The following is a 16237-nucleotide window of genomic DNA, read 5'->3' as shown; positions in this document are numbered from 1 at the left end:
GGGGCGGGGCGGGAAAGAGTGTGGGCAGGAATCCAAATGGCTTGTTGGAAAAAAGAGAGCAAGAAAAGAAAGTCAGAGAGCAAGCCAAACCCAACAAGTGTTGCGCCTCGTTTGCTGCTGATGGTTTCAACAGCCCTAAAGTTAAAAAATAAGAACGTACTGTTTCTGTAAACTATATTTAACTGAATGAAGAAAAGACATAGGGGTAAATGGAAGGAAAGAAAGAAGGGAAGGAGGTAGGGAGGAATGAAGTGGAGGGAGGAGGGAAGGAAGAGGAGGAAGGGTAGCCACTGAAAAATGATTTCCTAGGAAATATTTTGTTGACTGTTGTTTCAGACCTGCCTGGCTGTGAGTACACCAGAGTGGGACATAAATCCAGCCCGGAACTGCCTGCTTCTTGAACACACCAAGTAGTTTTTCTTGATGTCAATCTTGAGTTTTAACTCACTAAATAACGCGAAACAGTAAGATCTATCTCATACTTTGACAAGATCTGGAGCATCCATGTGGGGGGAGGGCAAGGGGGGCGGAAATCATCCTGAGCACTGGAGCAGACAGTGGGAGGTTGTTTCCACTTTGAATTCTAGGTAGACAGTGGGCCATTGTTTCCACTCTGGGCAATCCAGAGCCAGACAGGCTGTTGCAAATTCACAGTTGACAATTGAACGGTCACTTGAGGTGGCTTCTAGTGGGCCGTAAGCAGACAGAAAACTGTTGCTGAGGTGGTGAGCCAGTGCCTCATTGGAAGAATGCTTGTCCTGTTTTGATTTTATTTTATTTTTATTTATCTTTGACACAGAATTTCTCTTGTGTTGTCCAGACTGGACTTCAAACAATTCCTAGGCCCAAAAGGTTCTTTCTCAGCATTCCCAGTTCCTAGAATTAAAGACATGTGTCCAGCTTTTACCTATTTTTATTTTCACACAAAAATGAATGCTAAGAGCCCAGCAGTGGCGACACATGCTGCTAGTCTTAGCATTTAAGAGGCAGGGCAGGTGGATCTCGGAGTTGGAGACCAGCCTGGTCTACAGGGTTCCAGGACAGCCAGGACTACACAGAGAAACCCTGTTTTGAAAAACTAAAGCAAGCAAGCAAGCAAGCAAGCAAGCACCCCAGAGCTCAGTAGCACATTTTAGCCAGGTGTTGTGCACATATCTTTAACCTGGATCTTTTAAGAGGCAGGAGCAGGTAGATTTTACTAAGTTCAAGGCTAGCCTGTCTACACAGTGAGACCTTATTTCAAAACAAACAAACAAAAAAATCACACTTTTTTTTCCTAGCAGAATATTAGCTCAGAACAGAGTATTTCTCTAGCACAAGTGATTTCCCAGAACCTTAAAACCTTAAAATTAAAATTAAAAAAATCTAACAGCAAGACGGCTCTGCAGGTAAAGGCATTCGCCAGCAAGTGTGATGACCTGAGTTTCTGTACCTAGGACCTACGTGGTGGAAGGAGAGAGCTGACTCCTCTATATGCACATTGTTGTATGTCCAAGTCAGAAGATGGTATGGGATCCCTGGAGTTATAGGCACTTGTGAGTTGCCAGTCTCTTAACTGCTGAACCATCTCTCCAGCTCCTCTTTTTAATGGATGACAGGAAGAAACCACATGCATGCGTGTGCATGCGCAGGCACATGGCAGTCACACACACACACACACACACACACACACACACACACACACCTTCCCCATCCTGAAGTTGTCCAGCAGTTTCCTATTAAATTGGAGTCCTGTGCCTTTAACAGTCCATAGCACGTGGAGCACGTACTAGAAATTCTAGAGGCAACATCTGGGCAGCAGCCACCACCTCTTGCTTAAAGAAACAGGCCACCCTACAGAAAACTTGGACCGGGTTCAAGTTCTAGCAATTTGATGAAACAAACAGGAAACAGATAGCAAAAGGCTATAAGGCCAGGCTTCACAAGAGTGAATTCTTCCTCTTGAAAGGTCAGACAGTTTCTAAACCCATCCCTCTGTTAATTTAGGCTCTGATGACTGCCCGGGAATGTTTTCTAGTTGGCGTATGTAGGCAGTTCTGGCTGGGAGCTGACCGATGTTTCCTTACTGTGGTCCCACATCAGGTGTGTGATGCTAAGCAGATGACACTTCTCGGAGCCTTAGCTTCTTGTTTTGCAAACAGAAGTGAACTGCTTTACTAGAAACGCAGTTGTGAGCACGGAGGAAGAGCTTTGAAAATTGAGCCGGCCAACACCGGGCTGGCTGGTTCTTCCCCCATTTACACGTGTACTTCCTCCTCCAAGGGTTTGGAGATCTCAGTCTTCAGCCTTCTGGGTCTAAAACACCCGGCGGATGCTGGCAGATGCTTGGCGCCAAGTCCTGTCTCCAGCTGCAGCGGCTCCTGGCTCTAAGTCCCAGTTAGGAAGCTAATGTTCTAGCTTCTGCTGAGGTCTCTTCCTCTGGTTGGTCTTGTGACTTTGAGCTTGCTGCTGGATAGCCCTGGGCTTCTCGTCTACCATCTGTGAGAGTGTGAGTGAACCTCTGCACAATGAGGGGGACACCCGTGTTTTCCAGCCTGTTCTTCTTTTCCAGAAAGGACACATGGTTCTTCAATTGTACAAATATAGTACATCTTTCTCAAGAAAAAGAGAAACAAGAAAAGAACGATTCCCAATAATATGACCTGGAAATGCTCCTCAGTTATGCACATGCTTATACCACAACCTGGAAATAATCATTGCAAACATTTGTCTGTAATTTTCCTTTGTTGGGGGTGGGTGAGTGTTGTTAGGGTCTCACACAGTCCACACTAGCCTCGAGCTATAAGGTCACTAGCACTATGGCAGAGCAGGTCTTGAACTCCTGATCCTGCTATGCCTCCTGAGTGCTGGGATCCCAGCTTGGCTTTGACACTTTCTCTCTTCTCTGACTGAGTCTGGCTGTGCAGCTCAGGATGGCTTTGGACAATGGAGATCTTTCACCTCCTGAGTTCGAGGATTTGGGCAGACCCCACCCTACCCCACCCAGCCTTGTTTTGACCTATCTGCAAGGCAGAGAATCTATCTTTAACAATTGAGTTTTACTGAAGAGAAAACCTTTCCCACTTAGCATCCTGTAGATACACAGTTCCTTCCTGAAAGACCACATCTCCCCAGCTCCCTAATTTCTTCAAGCCCCTCCCCCGCACTCCTGAACCCTGCCCTAGAGTCTCATCTGTGGGACAGAGAGGTTCCAGGGTCCTTGTTTGAGCTCTCTTCTATGGCTTGGCAGATTTTGTCTAAATGTAGATGTGCTTCGCGGACCTCTGGACCAGGAGCCCTTGCTCCAGAAACCTTTGATCTGTTTTTACTTTGAGTGTCTATGAATGGCACTGAAAAATTTCACTCCATCCACTTAGCCCGCCCCCATTCATCCATCCCCACCTTATCCATCCACTCACTCACCCATCCATCCATCTGCCCCCCCCCATCATCCATCTAGCCAGCCAGCCAGCCAGCCAGCCACTTACCTATCCATCCATCTATACCGCCATCCATATCATTCATCCACTCACACTCACTCACCCACTTACACATCCACTAATCCATCCATCTAATACCCCCACCACACACACACACACACACACACACACACACACACACATCCCATAATTAACCGCTACAGCAAGAATTTCCTTGACTGCTTTCAGATTTCCTTCCAGGGAGCAGAAAGTTGAATTAAGTGATTCTCTTTTGGGAGCCGGGGCTAGACTTTTTTTTTTTTAATACTCCCACCATCGCTGTGCAGATGATATTAAGCCTCCTCTTCTAGACACCAAGGCCTCGCCCTCCTCGCCCACTTGGAGAGAAGCGGGGGAGGGAGAGCATGGACGGTCCGGTAACAGGACCCAGGGGCCACAGCGACCTGCCCCAAGTCTGGAGGACCCGCAAGCCTAAGCAGGAAAACCCTTCCCCGAAGCGGGCGGAGGCGTACGCGGCACCGCCCCCGGGGCGGGCTCAGTGCGTGGCAGCGCCCGCCGGCCCCGTCGCGAAGTTTCCAGTTCAGCTTCTGTCTCAGTGCCGGCGGGTCGATCCCGAGACTCGGCTATGTGGTCCCTGCTGCTCCTGGCCCCGTTGGCCTGGCTTGTTCTGGCCCAGGCGAAGGACGACGCCAAGCTAGAAGGTGAGGACGCGGCGGCGGAGCTGTGCCTGGCCGTCTCGCCGAGGACCGGGGTGTCCTGGCGACCTGGGCTGGAAGGGCGGGGGAGCTGGGTTGCGGTCATCTGTCCACTTGCCCGCGGGTGACTGATAGTTCACTTCCTTTCATGGGGTCGGGACTCCTAGGTTTGTGCTGCGGGCAGAGGAGGGGGCAGCCGAAGTACCCTACCCTTTTATTCGGCGCTCAGAGGAGTCCATGATCACAATTCCCATAATAAGTAGCAAGACTCCTGTTTATCGTACACGATGTGCTGCAGCCTGGCCTCACTAGTTAAGCACGCTTGTTGGAAGTGTTTTCTCATGTTAACCCCGTTTTCCAGCTTTACAAACTGAGGCTCCAGAAGAGTGGATTGATTTCACCAAGGGCACACACAGCTTGTGGTCACTGGGAATGGCTTCATCTCCCTCTCTGGGTGTGTCTAGTTCCTGAGCTCAGCTATAAGTTCTTGTTATCTTTAGGGTAAGGGGATTCGGAGTGAAGGAGGTAAGCATGCAGTTGGGAGAGGTTGGTCCCAGGTCGGCTGGGCTCCCAGCTAAGCGCCCATTCTGCTTCTCCAAGGGCTACTGGATTCCTAACTGTGTCCTGCTATCCTGAGTGCCCCACTATCCTGTCCTCCCAGCCCTCGCTGGACTATAGCACCCCTAGTACTGCTGTCTGAGACACCCCAACCCCTTCTCGGAGGACAGACTGTGGACCACCTAGACAAGAAAAACCAAACCAGCCACATTCTCCAAGGCATCCTGTTTCCCTCCACCCATCCTGCTGGAGACCTGGGAGCTGGGACATGGTGGGTGGTAGGATTGTGGAGGGCTCCAGTGGGTGAACCCTATTGATAAGAGCACTCGTCTAACCCTCATGCAGCCCAGGGTTTGGTCCCCAGCGCTGCATAAACTAAACCTGGTTGTGCATGCTTATAACCCCAGTACTCAGGGAGGTTGAAGCAGGGTTATCAGAAGTCCAAGGTCATCCTCAACTACACGGAGGGTTGAGGTCAGTCTAGACTACGTGAGACCCCGACCACAAAGGAAAGGAAAGGGAAAGAACCTGGCTTTGAAACCCATGTGCTGGGAACCACAGGTTTTTGCACGCCTGCTACATCTGTGCTAAGTTATACAGAGTCACACGCCTTCCACGTTGGTGATGCAGCTTTTGAGAAGCTTGGTATTCTTGACCCGAACACAGGGTGGCAAGACCTCATTCCTAGATCACAAGAGATTCCTCAGATGGGACCAGTCCCTGAGTCCCCTTAAAGTCAAGGCTCTGGACATTTTCTCTCCAGGCTCAGAGCGGCTAGGTTTTTTTGGTAGAGTCTAATCTAGCATCAAAGGAAGACAGATAAGAGATTCCGATAAGTCCAGACTACAGAGTTGGTAATGTGTGCGAAGGCCTGTTCCACCTCGTGGCGGGAACCTGGAGCCCCGTCATAGCCATCTTTTCTCCATTTCACTTTCTCCTGCTTCTGCTGATGCGTGCTCGGATACTCCAGACCATCCCAGTTCCAGGAACCTCAGCTGCCCTCTGGGAAGCCCAGAGTGGTGGGGAGTGGGGGTCAGAGATGCTCCCCACTGCCAAGGACATGGTCCTTCCTCCAGACCCAGCAGCGGCAGGCGAAAGGCGGGCCCTGAGGGTACTCAGCTCCCCGGCTCTTGGAAGGGTACCGCTCTGTGCCAAGAATGGAGTTATCACCTGACAGACACTGTGTTCAGCACTTCAGACACTCATTGGGTCTTCACATTAGTCTCTGAAAGAGGGCTCCTTTGCCCATGGTTCCTATGGTGGAGTTCCAGAAGGCTAAATTCCTTGCTGAGCCAACTGTTCTGAACACTTGGCTCTACCACCGTGCCTCTTTCATCTCTGCTGACTGGGGTCACAGTCTGTCCATCTGGGGACATCATTACTGGACTTTGGGCAGCAGGAGGGGAGGGCTGAGCTTTCAGGTGGCCAGGCCCATGTGGCCCTGGTGGCTGTTGAGGTGGGGTGGCGGTTTGATGGGGGTGGTATCCTGGTGGAACCCATACCTCCTGTTAATACTTTGTGGGTGTCCCAGAGCCCTGATGGGCTTGATGGTGGACTGCAGAGGGTACCTGCACTGGGGGAGCCTGGAGAAGCCCCCGTGGTTCTGGATTCTATCTTCAGTCAGCTGTTCTACCATGCTGGGCGCTGTAGCGGGTCAGGGGTATGAACATGTCTGGGCGTGGTGGTGCGTGTGCACCTTTGATCACAGAACTCGGGAGGCAGAGGCAGGTAGATCTCTATGAGTTTGATGCCAGCCTGGTCTACAGAGTGAATTCCCGGACACCCAAGGCACATTCTGGCCTGTGATACTCTTCCTGCCCCCTTTTGGCACGAGGGCCTCAGAACTGGGGACTGGATTGGTTCTCCTCACCTGCAGGGAGACTTAACTTTTCAGACAAGAGTTGGTGGCAGCCCTTCCTCTCATGTGAGCCGCAGCTTTCTTCTCTGGACCCCTAGGGTCAAGTGGGGCGGGTACTCCTCCACAGCTGTTTGTAGCATCATTTGCTCCTGCCCAAGCCCCTGAACCTACCCTACTGGATCCTGCCAATTCCTGCTTCGCCTCTGGCACTTGCTCGGGTACAGCTTCCTGTCTAAGCAGTTTTTTAAACAGAGGAGCCATATCGGCCACTGAATGGTGGGCCTGTCCCCAGCTTCCAAGGGCAAACGTCTGAGTGGGAATCACAGGGGCTCTGGGATTTTTGGCAAGGACAGAAGCCATCAGCAAGACTCAGCTGAAGAAAACATCATACACAAACCATAAAATGAGTCTACCCTCTGGCCGCACAGAGCCATGAATACTGAACAAGGCGTCCCCCCTCACCAGCAGCCCTGCTGACTTCTCTCACGGTGTGCCAAGTGTCTAGCAGCCCTGAAAGGCAGGCACTTCACTGTCCTTACTGCAAAGAGGGAAACTGAGTTCCAGGGGCTTGCCCTGGGTCACACAGTTTGTAAGAGGCAGTGCCAGCTCCCACCCTCCCTTCTCAGGCATTCCAGCCTCACAGTAGGGTCTAGAAGGGCTGGGGGGGGGGGCTCCCGCAGATGCTGTCTTAGCAGTTGCCTCTAGCACGTTCTGTTGCAGAGGTGCAGTCGCACTGCGGAGCTGGGAGAGGCCCCTTGTTAGGAAGGTGGTAACAAGGCCAGACAGTGTCGGTGCATCCCTGGCCTCTCAGCGATTGCAAGTGGACGTGGGAAGACCCAGAGACAAGTTCCAGGGCAGCTTTGTTGCCTGTTGAGCTGGATAGCGGCCTGGGTCACATGAGGACCCTTTTCAAAATGAGAGGGAGGGGGAGGGAGGAAAGATGATACCAGCTGCTCTGGCCACAAACATGGACGGATGGGGGGATTTCACGTTGGTTTCCACCCCAGGCAGTCTGAACTGGAAACATGGCATGCAGGTTTGGGGAGGACCAAACAGTATGTCCACCCTCCACATATGCGCAGAGAGCAAGCGACCATTGCTCTCTGCATTCTGTACTTGCCACCCCCAGACTAATGCCCAGCACTGGCCGGAGAGATCCTCCCATGGTCAGCGCTCAGGGCATCCTCTCTTCCACCCCCCACGTGAGGCCTGTACCCTCTAAAGCCAGAGACTTGGTTTCACAAGGCAGGGTGCACCCCATCCCCATTGCTGCCTGGCATGTTTGTCGGTTCCTACACACAAGGACCCCAAGGGAGGGACTGGGGAGACAAGGGTTACAACTCTGTTTCATCCTTAACTCACTAGATGGTCCGTGGCATAGCCTGAGCCCTTGGCTGTCGTGGTGTGATGAAGGCCCCTGTTAAGGGCTCATGTCCTCATCTTCCCCTCAACACGCCCTTCTCTGTCCACAGACAACCTTTTGGTCCTCACCGTGGCCACAAGAGAGACTGAGGGCTTCCGCCGCTTCAAGCGTTCAGCTCAGTTCTTCAACTACAAGATCCAGGTGAGGGCTTCCTGGGTAAGGCAGAGACCGTGAGGAGGGTGTGGGTGTATATGTGTGGGTATGGGGACCCCAGGGGGTGGGGCATCTCCTTCCCCGAGTTAGGGCTCTTGGGACAGATCTAGGTGCCGAGAGGAGGCTGCCCAGAGGCTGAAGAGTGAGCTTGAGTTAGGATGAAGGGCGGAGTATGAGCAGATCCTAGGAGGTGAGGGAGAGGGAGAGTGGAGGCTAGAGAGATACGGAGTGGTACCTGGATGGCAGCGCACAGAGGCCTGTCTGGGAAGGCTAGTGTCGACTGCGGAACCGGGGAACCAGCATTCCCACAGTCCCCGGGGCCATCTTGCAATGGATGTGGTCTACACACATGCTCTGGAGTGTGTGCACTGCTTGTCTGCCAGGCGTGGGCTTCCTGTCATGTCTGGGCAGTTCATGGGGCCTGCCTGCAGGAGGTCAGCCCTTACCTGACCTCACCTCACCTCACCTCAGTGGACCATTCTGAGTGTTGGGCACAGGGGACGGGACAGAGATGTACTCAACCTCGTCATGGCCTATAACAGAACTGGGTATGAGCCCAGGAGGAGAGGGTATCCGCTGCTATGGTTAATGATAAAACAGGGTGTTATTTCAGGTATAGCTAGATCCAGGGTCCGACGCATCAAGGGCATTATTTTCCATCTCCAGAAACAGGCTCTCTCCCGTGTGGTGAGGTGACTCTAGCCCCAGACTCCTACACCACAACTTTTCAGTTGGCTCTCAGCCAATCACGACAATTTTGCCTTAATTTTAACAACAGTCCCAGGGAAGAGTGATAGGCCATGTTTGGGCTATCTGCTCAAAGCTCTAGCTATGGGAGGGGCTGAGGGAGTGGCATGTATTGATTGGTTATGTGTGGTGACATGACCACCATCTAGTATGGTTACCCCGGCATTGAGTTGAAAGGAAGCAATGGTGTCCACAAACTCTACCAAGAGCTGGGGGCCTCTCTCTGCAGTCACTGGGCCTGGGGGAGGACTGGAGCGTGGATGGTGGACCAGCAGCAGCAGGTGGAGGACAGAAGGTTCGGCTGCTGAAGAAGGCACTGGAAAAGCAGGCAGACAAGGAAGACCTGGTTATTCTCTTTGTTGACAGGTGGGTGAGCAGGGAATGGGGTCCCGGGGGTGCAGAGTGGTGTTGGGGACGGGGCCCCAAATAAGATCTTTCCTGGACATCAGGAGGCTCCCTCGCTAAGATTCTGTAAGGGTCAGGAGACCTCAGGGTATATATGTCTCTGTGACGTAGGCCAGTGCTCCTCTTGGTGAGGTGTGAGCTGCTGGAGATGACGGATGAGCCAGTTTTACTATGGCATGGCAGTGGGGCAGACTGCAGCGTGTGGTGGTGTGCAAAACGGTCTCTCAGGTGGTGGCTGGTGTTGAATGTTGAGGGGGTCCTGGTCCCTGTGTCCTCCTGTGGGGGCTCTAACTGGAGCTGCTTCATCTTCTTCCTGCTTTGGCCACAGTTATGACGTGGTGTTTGCCTCTGGACCCCGGGAACTCTTAAAGAAGTTCCAGCAGGCCAAGAGCCAGGTGGTCTTCTCCGCAGAGGAGCATATCTACCCAGACCGGAGGCTGGAGGCCAAGTATCCCACAGTCCCTGAAGGCAAGCGGTTCCTGGGCTCTGGAGGTAAGTGGTTATGTACAGGGCATGGGGTCCGGTGCCTGACATCGCTGTGGGTCATGGGTTTCAAATGCATACCGTCTCAAAGAGAGCCTCTGAGGGGGGTTCCTCCTCACTCTGTTGAAGGGCCACCTAGCTGTGCTGGAGAAACTGAGTCACCCCTGACACCTTCACCGTCCACATCGCTTCTGCTTCCCAGAGATCTCTAGAGCCCAGTGACTGGTGGGCTACGTGAGACCTTGTTTTGAAAGACTGGACTAAGAAAATTGCCCAGTGGGCGTAGCCTCTTGCCATTGAGCCTGACAGTCTGGGTTTGATCCTCAGAAGCCACGTGGTGAAAGGAGAGAAGCGACTCCTGCAAGTTGTACTGTGACCTACAACCCCCATACACACTCACTCACTCACACTCAGAAACACACACACACACACACACACACACACACACACTCACCCATACTCACTGATGTACACTCAGTCTCATATACACTCACCCTCACACACACAAACATACTCCCCCTGACTCATACATACACTCACCCAACCACACCACTCCCACACATACACATACTCACAACACACTCACCCATACACATACTCATACACACTCACACAGATGTGTAACAAAAAAATTAAAAGCAAACAAACACATGGTTGGGGTGTATGGCTGAGTTAGCAGAGTGCTTGCACTACATAGATGGGATGGTGCCACACCTGCCGTCCCAGAATTGGAGACATGGTGGCAGGAGTTCATAAGGTCATTCTTGGCTAACTGGTAAGGGTGAAGCCAGCCAGAGCTTTGTGAGACCCTTTCTCAGAAACCATGAAAAACCTCTGTATCTGCCTTTTCACACCTATACCCACACTACCTCCTAGGCTTCATTCTCTCCTGGTGCTGAGCCTGGCCCTTGGCCCTTTTCAGTCCTTGCAGAGGGTAGAACCCACAGGCCTCACCCTGCCTCAGCAGGGAGAGCTAGTCTTACTAGCTCAGAGAGCTAACAGGGTTGCCATGGCCTAGCGGGGGGTGGGAGGTGGGGGAGGGGGGTGGTTCCCTCCCTGCCGGTGTATCCCTTCACTTCTTCCAGGAGCACCTCTGGGGCTTTCTCTACTTGTCGGGGCTCAGACCCTGGAGTGATGTGTGGCATTTTTCCAGCCTCTCCCCTTCTCTGATGCAAGTTGCTCAGATGATTATACAAGGGGGGACCCAAGACTCCTTCCAAATCTGCTTCCTAGGGGCCTGGCACTAAGTGGGTGCAGCTCAGCGGGTTCCGTTGGTCTTGGGAATGCTCATCTGGTGGCCTTAGCTAGCTTGCATCCCAACTGCCCTCAGTCAGAAGAGAAGGGGCTGGGCTCCTGAGTAAGGCAGTGAGAGGGGACGGAGGAAGCCATCTCAGAGGCTGGAAGCTAAGCATCTGTCTGTCTCTGTCCCCACGTCTGTCAATCTCTCCAGGCTTCATTGGTTATGCCCCCAGCCTCAGCAAACTGGTGGCCGAGTGGGAGGGCCAGGACAGTGACAGCGACCAGCTCTTTTATACCAAGATCTTCTTGAACCCGGAGAAGAGGGTGAGAGGTGGTGGGTGGGCTGGAGAGAGGGGTCTGGGGAATCCTGACCCTGGATCCCACTGGCCAGGCTGCACTGGGGACAGCCCTCTGGGACCTGAGCCAATGGGTTTGTGTCTCAGTCCATTTGGACTGCTGTAACAAACTGCCATAGACTTGGGGGGCTTTTAAATAACATGGTCACTGCTCAGTGTTCTGGAGTAATGAGTGCGCCGTGTTTGGGTTAAAGCAAAGCCTGTGGTGTGGCTCAGTGGGTAAAGGTGTGCACAACGCACTTACATCTGTGCAGGCAAAACACTCATACATATAAAAAGAAATAAAACTTTAAAAAGCCAGGCATGTGGGAGACTGAGACTGAAGAATCATGACCTTGAGTTAGCCCAAACCATCCTTCAAAGTCTAAGATACTGTCTCCAAAATCAGAATTTTCTTCAACGATTTATTTATTTTATGTATTTAAGTACACAGTTATTCTCTTCGGACATACTGGAAGAGGGCATCAGATCCCATTACAGATGGATGTAAGCCACCATGTGGTTGTTGGGAATTGAACTCAGGATGGCTGGAAGAACAGTCAGTGTGCTTAACTGCTGAGCCATCTCTCCAGCCCCCAAATCGGAAGTTAAAGCATTGATTCATATATGTACATAGAAACCTGGGACTGGAGACTGACACATAGTAACGTTATGGCTCAGCTTGTCATGGGGCTTTAACATCTTTATGGTTGAGCAGGCTGCTTCCTTAGGTTCCTGCCAGTCTTGAGACTTTCCTGTTCTCTGTGAATAGAGCCAGGATGTGACAGACTGAGCTAGTGCGGGGGGTGGGGGGCTGGGGGGCTGGGGGGCTGGGGGGGAGGCTCCCCATGCTGGGTGGGGACCTGGTCTTGGCTGGGGCCTGTCCCTGCTGCAGCCCGTGCCCTCCTTCTTGCAGGAGCAAATCAATATCAGCCTGGACCATCGCTGCCGAATCTTCCAGAACCTGGATGGAGCCTTGGGTGAGCAGTAGCACTGAGAGTGGGTGGGGACGGAAAGGAAAAAGGGACGTGGGGCCCTAAAGGGGAGGACTAGGGCCAGTGAAAAGAGGATGCGGGATCTCAGAGGGGAGGAGTGGTGGGGTTGGAGAGGACAAGAGGAGGTGGGGTCTCAGAGGGGAAGAGGGGTGGAGCCAGAGAGGAGGAGGCGGGATCTCAGAGGGGGGGGAAGAGGAGGCGGGGTCACAGAGGGGAAGAGGAGGCGGGGTCTCAGAGGAGAAAAGGGATGGGGTCTCAGAAGGGAAGAGGGTGGAACCTGAGCGGAGAGGAGAGCTGAGGTGGGAGGCTTGAGGAGTGGCTGGAAGGAGTTGAAGGTTTTTCGGAAGGAAAACCAAGTGACTCCTCCTCGGTCATTGTGCTGGGCTGTTGTCAGCCTCCTGCCCGGGTCTTCCAGATGCTGTGGGGACAAAGTTATGTCTCTCTGAAGGTGGGAGAAGGGCAGCTGTTCTCTTAGGAGGAGGCAGTGATATTCAAGGCAGGCACCTGGCCCTCGGCTCCGCCCTGCTTGTCATATCAGTACAAGTTACCCCCTTCTCCTTGCGCCCAGAGCTGGTGGTGACTTTGCTACAGGTCTTCCTGATTGACCGCAGGTCATACACACCCGGCTCAGTGCTGACCCTTCCTCGTGTCTGCAGCTGGGACGTTCTAGTCTTTGCTGCCCCTCCCCCTCCCACTTCCTGCTCTAATGAGTCACCACAGTAAGGACTAGGGTCACGGTGGCCCCTGTGCTCCTTCTGTTGTGTCAAGTATTTGCTGGCTACACCCCCCTCCCCCCCCCCCCCCAAGAAGGGATTTCAGGGCTGGGAAGGCAGCTCAGTGGGTAAAGGTGTTTGTTACCAAGCCTTGAAAACTTGAGTTTGAGACCCAAGGTTGAAAGAGAGAACTGACTTTGGTAGGGTGTTCTCCCCCCCCCCCCCACATATATATCCACAGACACTAAATAAATTAATGTAGTTTCAACTTTAATTTTTTGCGACAGAGTTTCTCATTTATTTTATTTATTTATTTATTTATTTATTTATTTTGGTTTTTCAAGACAGGGTTTCTCTGTGTAGCCCTGGCTGTCCAGGAAATCACTCTGTAGACCAGGCTGACCTCGAACTCAGAAATCTGCCTGCCTCTGCCTCCCGAGTGCTGGGATTAAAGGCGTGCGCCACCATGCCCGGCTTTACTTTATTTATTTATTTATTTATTTATTTATTTATTTATTTATTTTTGGTTGGAGTTTCTCTATGTTGCCCTTGTCTTGGAACTCCTTCTGTAGGCCAAACAGGTCTTGAGCTCAGACGTCTGCCTGCCTCTGCCTATTAGGATTAAAGGCATGCCTGGCTGAATATAATTTTTCAAGAAGCATGACTGAAGAGACAGCTCAGTGGTTAGGAAGTCTTCCAGAAGATGCGAGTTTGGTTCCCAGCACCTGTGTCAGGCAGCTCATGGCCACCTGTAACTCCAGCTCCAGGGGACCTGATGCCTCTGGCCTCTTTGGGCACCTGCATTTATGTGCACAGACGGACAGATGGACAGACAGATGGACGGACAGACACACACACACACACACATACACACACACACACTGAATAAAGAACAAACCCAAATCTTTAAAAACGAAAAGGAGGTTGCAGATAGGGAAACTGAGGCTCAGAGGGGTGCAGTGGCTTTGGCAGAGCAGAACCCTGTGAGCCCCCAGCCTTGGCCCCTCTGCCACTGACTGCTTTCTGACCCCCAGATGAAGTCGTGCTCAAGTTTGAAATGGGCCATGTGAGAGCACGGAATCTGGCCTATGACACCCTCCCAGTGGTCGTTCATGGCAACGGGCCCACCAAGGTATGGAGGGGCCCGGCCTTGGGGGAGTGTGGGAGGAAGCCAGAGTCCCAATCCTTCTACTGTGACTGTGACCGCACCCTGGGGTCCTCTGATACGAGCATGGCCTGGTGTTCTGTTTCTCTATTGTGGTGGGCAGGACCACAGAACCCACAGAAAAGGCCACTGTCCCACCTAGGCCCCGAGGAAGATTCCAGGATCACCTTGTGCTGTCCTCATATGGCAGTCATTTATTCACTGCGTGAACATGGATCAGATGTCTGCCCCAGGGACCCGTCTGTCACAGAGAGAGAGTTGCTCTGCTCGTGGCATGGCGTAGTGGAAGGGGCTGGAGGCAGACGGTGGCTGGGGACAGCAGACCCGTGGTCCCAGAGGACTGGTCTGTGGCTCATAGTCTGTTTGCCAGTCAGCAGCTTTAGAATCCCGTGGATAGGAGAGAAAGAGAGCTAGAGGCAAAAAAATGCAGATCTGTGGCTGGGGGTGTAACTCACGGGTCAGACTGTTCGCCTGGTGCGCCTCGGTCTCTGGGTTCGATCCCCAGCGACCACATGAACCAGGCATGGTAGTGCATACTACTCATCCCTGAACTCGGGACCAGGAATTTAAAGTCATCCTTGGCTACATGGTGAGTTCAAGGCCTCAGCTCCCTCTTTACAGCCAGGACGCCCTTCTGCACGATGAAGGGTTCCTTCCAAGACAGCGAACGATGGCGGGCAGGGAGAAGGAGTTTGCTGTTTTGGCAGCGGGGTGTGGGGCCGGCTTGGCTCCTCTCCAACCTTGCACCTGACTCCCAACAGCTGCAGCTGAACTACCTGGGCAACTACATCCCTCGATTCTGGACCTTCGAGACGGGCTGCACCGTGTGTGACGAGGGCCTCCGAAGCCTCAAGGGCATTGGGGTGAGGCCTGGCATGAGCTGAGGGGGGCAGTGCGATGGGATGGGGGAGAGGAGGAGTTGATCTTGAGTAGGATGGTGCTTTGGGGAGAGGTGAAGGAAGAGGTGTTTGTCTGCCTGTGGGTCACCCAAGCCCAGCTTTCCTCCTGATTATCTGAGTCTCCTTTCTTCTCCCTAGCCCTTTGTGCCCCTATAGCCTCTTCTTATGCTGTGAGCCCTTGCTATTATTATGTGTGGGCCAGCTTGAACACCACATCAGCCAGGATCTGGTGTCATGCTATCCACTGGCCTTGGTAGGAGCCTGAGACCTCCTGTACATTTCCTAAACAGGCCTCACTGTGTGTCCTGCCAGCCCCACGCCTGCATGGCCGGCTTCCCTCTGTGACCCGGGCATCTAGCCTCCCGAGGCCATGTGCCTCCACCTCAGGTTTCCTGGGGCTGTGGTCGGGGCTCGGTGGCAGGCAGTGACTAGACCCTGCTTGACTCTTGTGCTGTTCTTCCCTCTGCAGGACGAAGCTCTCCCCACTGTCCTGGTTGGTGTCTTCATTGAGCAGCCCACACCGTTTCTATCCTTGTTTTTCCTGCGGCTGCTGCGCCTACGATACCCCCAGAGACAGATGCGGCTCTTCATTCACAACCAAGTGAGTGGGAGCTACCCTGGGGGGCTCGGGAGGCGGGGGACACTCGGCTTGAGGGCCCAGCCTTGTGAGCTGCTCTAAGACCTCTGAGGATCTCAGTCTGGGCCAAGTTGAAGGGGCAGCGGGCTGTGTCCCTAAGTCACTGGGCTGACTAGGTCAGGTGCACTGGGCCTGTAACCCAGCAATATGGCTTTTCTTGGTCATGTGACCTGGGACATCGACCTTAAACTCTCTCCTTCTGTCTTCTTGCTAGTTAAATTGAGGTCAGAACTGTGGTAACCACGTAGAACTGCTGCAGTCATTAAACCAGGTTGCCTGTGAAGTGCACAGAAGAGTAAGGGGGTCAGGAGGAGCTGCTAGGTACTGAGAAGGCTGAGGTGTGAGGTTTGTAAGTTCAAAGCCAGCCCTGGGCTACTTAGTGAGCTTAGCCCTCTCCTGTTTTTTTTAAAAAAAAAAGTAGCCGGGCGTGGTGGCACACGCCTTTAATCCCAGCACTCGGGAGGCAGAGGCAGGTGGATTTCTGAGTTCGAGGCCAGCCTGGTCTACAGAGTG

General features: G+C 52.9%; 1 protein-coding gene across 1 annotated transcript in view; it reads left to right on the top strand.

Moving 5' to 3' along the window:
• The first annotated feature begins 3951 nt into the window (after positions 1 to 3951).
• The window catches only part of Plod1 (procollagen-lysine,2-oxoglutarate 5-dioxygenase 1), a 27921-nt gene continuing 15635 nt past the window's right edge, over positions 3952 to 16237 (top strand). Inside the window, exons 1-9 of the mRNA XM_021199641.1 lie at positions 3952 to 4120; positions 8003 to 8094; positions 9083 to 9219; positions 9587 to 9750; positions 11192 to 11304; positions 12232 to 12295; positions 14058 to 14155; positions 14950 to 15051; positions 15557 to 15688. Of these exons, the coding sequence (XP_021055300.1) occupies positions 4045 to 4120; positions 8003 to 8094; positions 9083 to 9219; positions 9587 to 9750; positions 11192 to 11304; positions 12232 to 12295; positions 14058 to 14155; positions 14950 to 15051; positions 15557 to 15688 (978 nt within the window). The 5' untranslated portion in view covers positions 3952 to 4044. The remainder of the gene's footprint in view (positions 4121 to 8002; positions 8095 to 9082; positions 9220 to 9586; positions 9751 to 11191; positions 11305 to 12231; positions 12296 to 14057; positions 14156 to 14949; positions 15052 to 15556; positions 15689 to 16237) is intronic.

This window comes from Mus pahari, chromosome 6, assembly GCF_900095145.1.
Source record: "Mus pahari chromosome 6, PAHARI_EIJ_v1.1, whole genome shotgun sequence".
In the NCBI taxonomy this organism is placed as follows: Eukaryota; Metazoa; Chordata; class Mammalia; order Rodentia; family Muridae; genus Mus; species Mus pahari.
The sequence above is the reverse complement of the archived record's forward strand: the minus strand, read 5'-3'. Positions and strand labels throughout refer to the sequence as shown.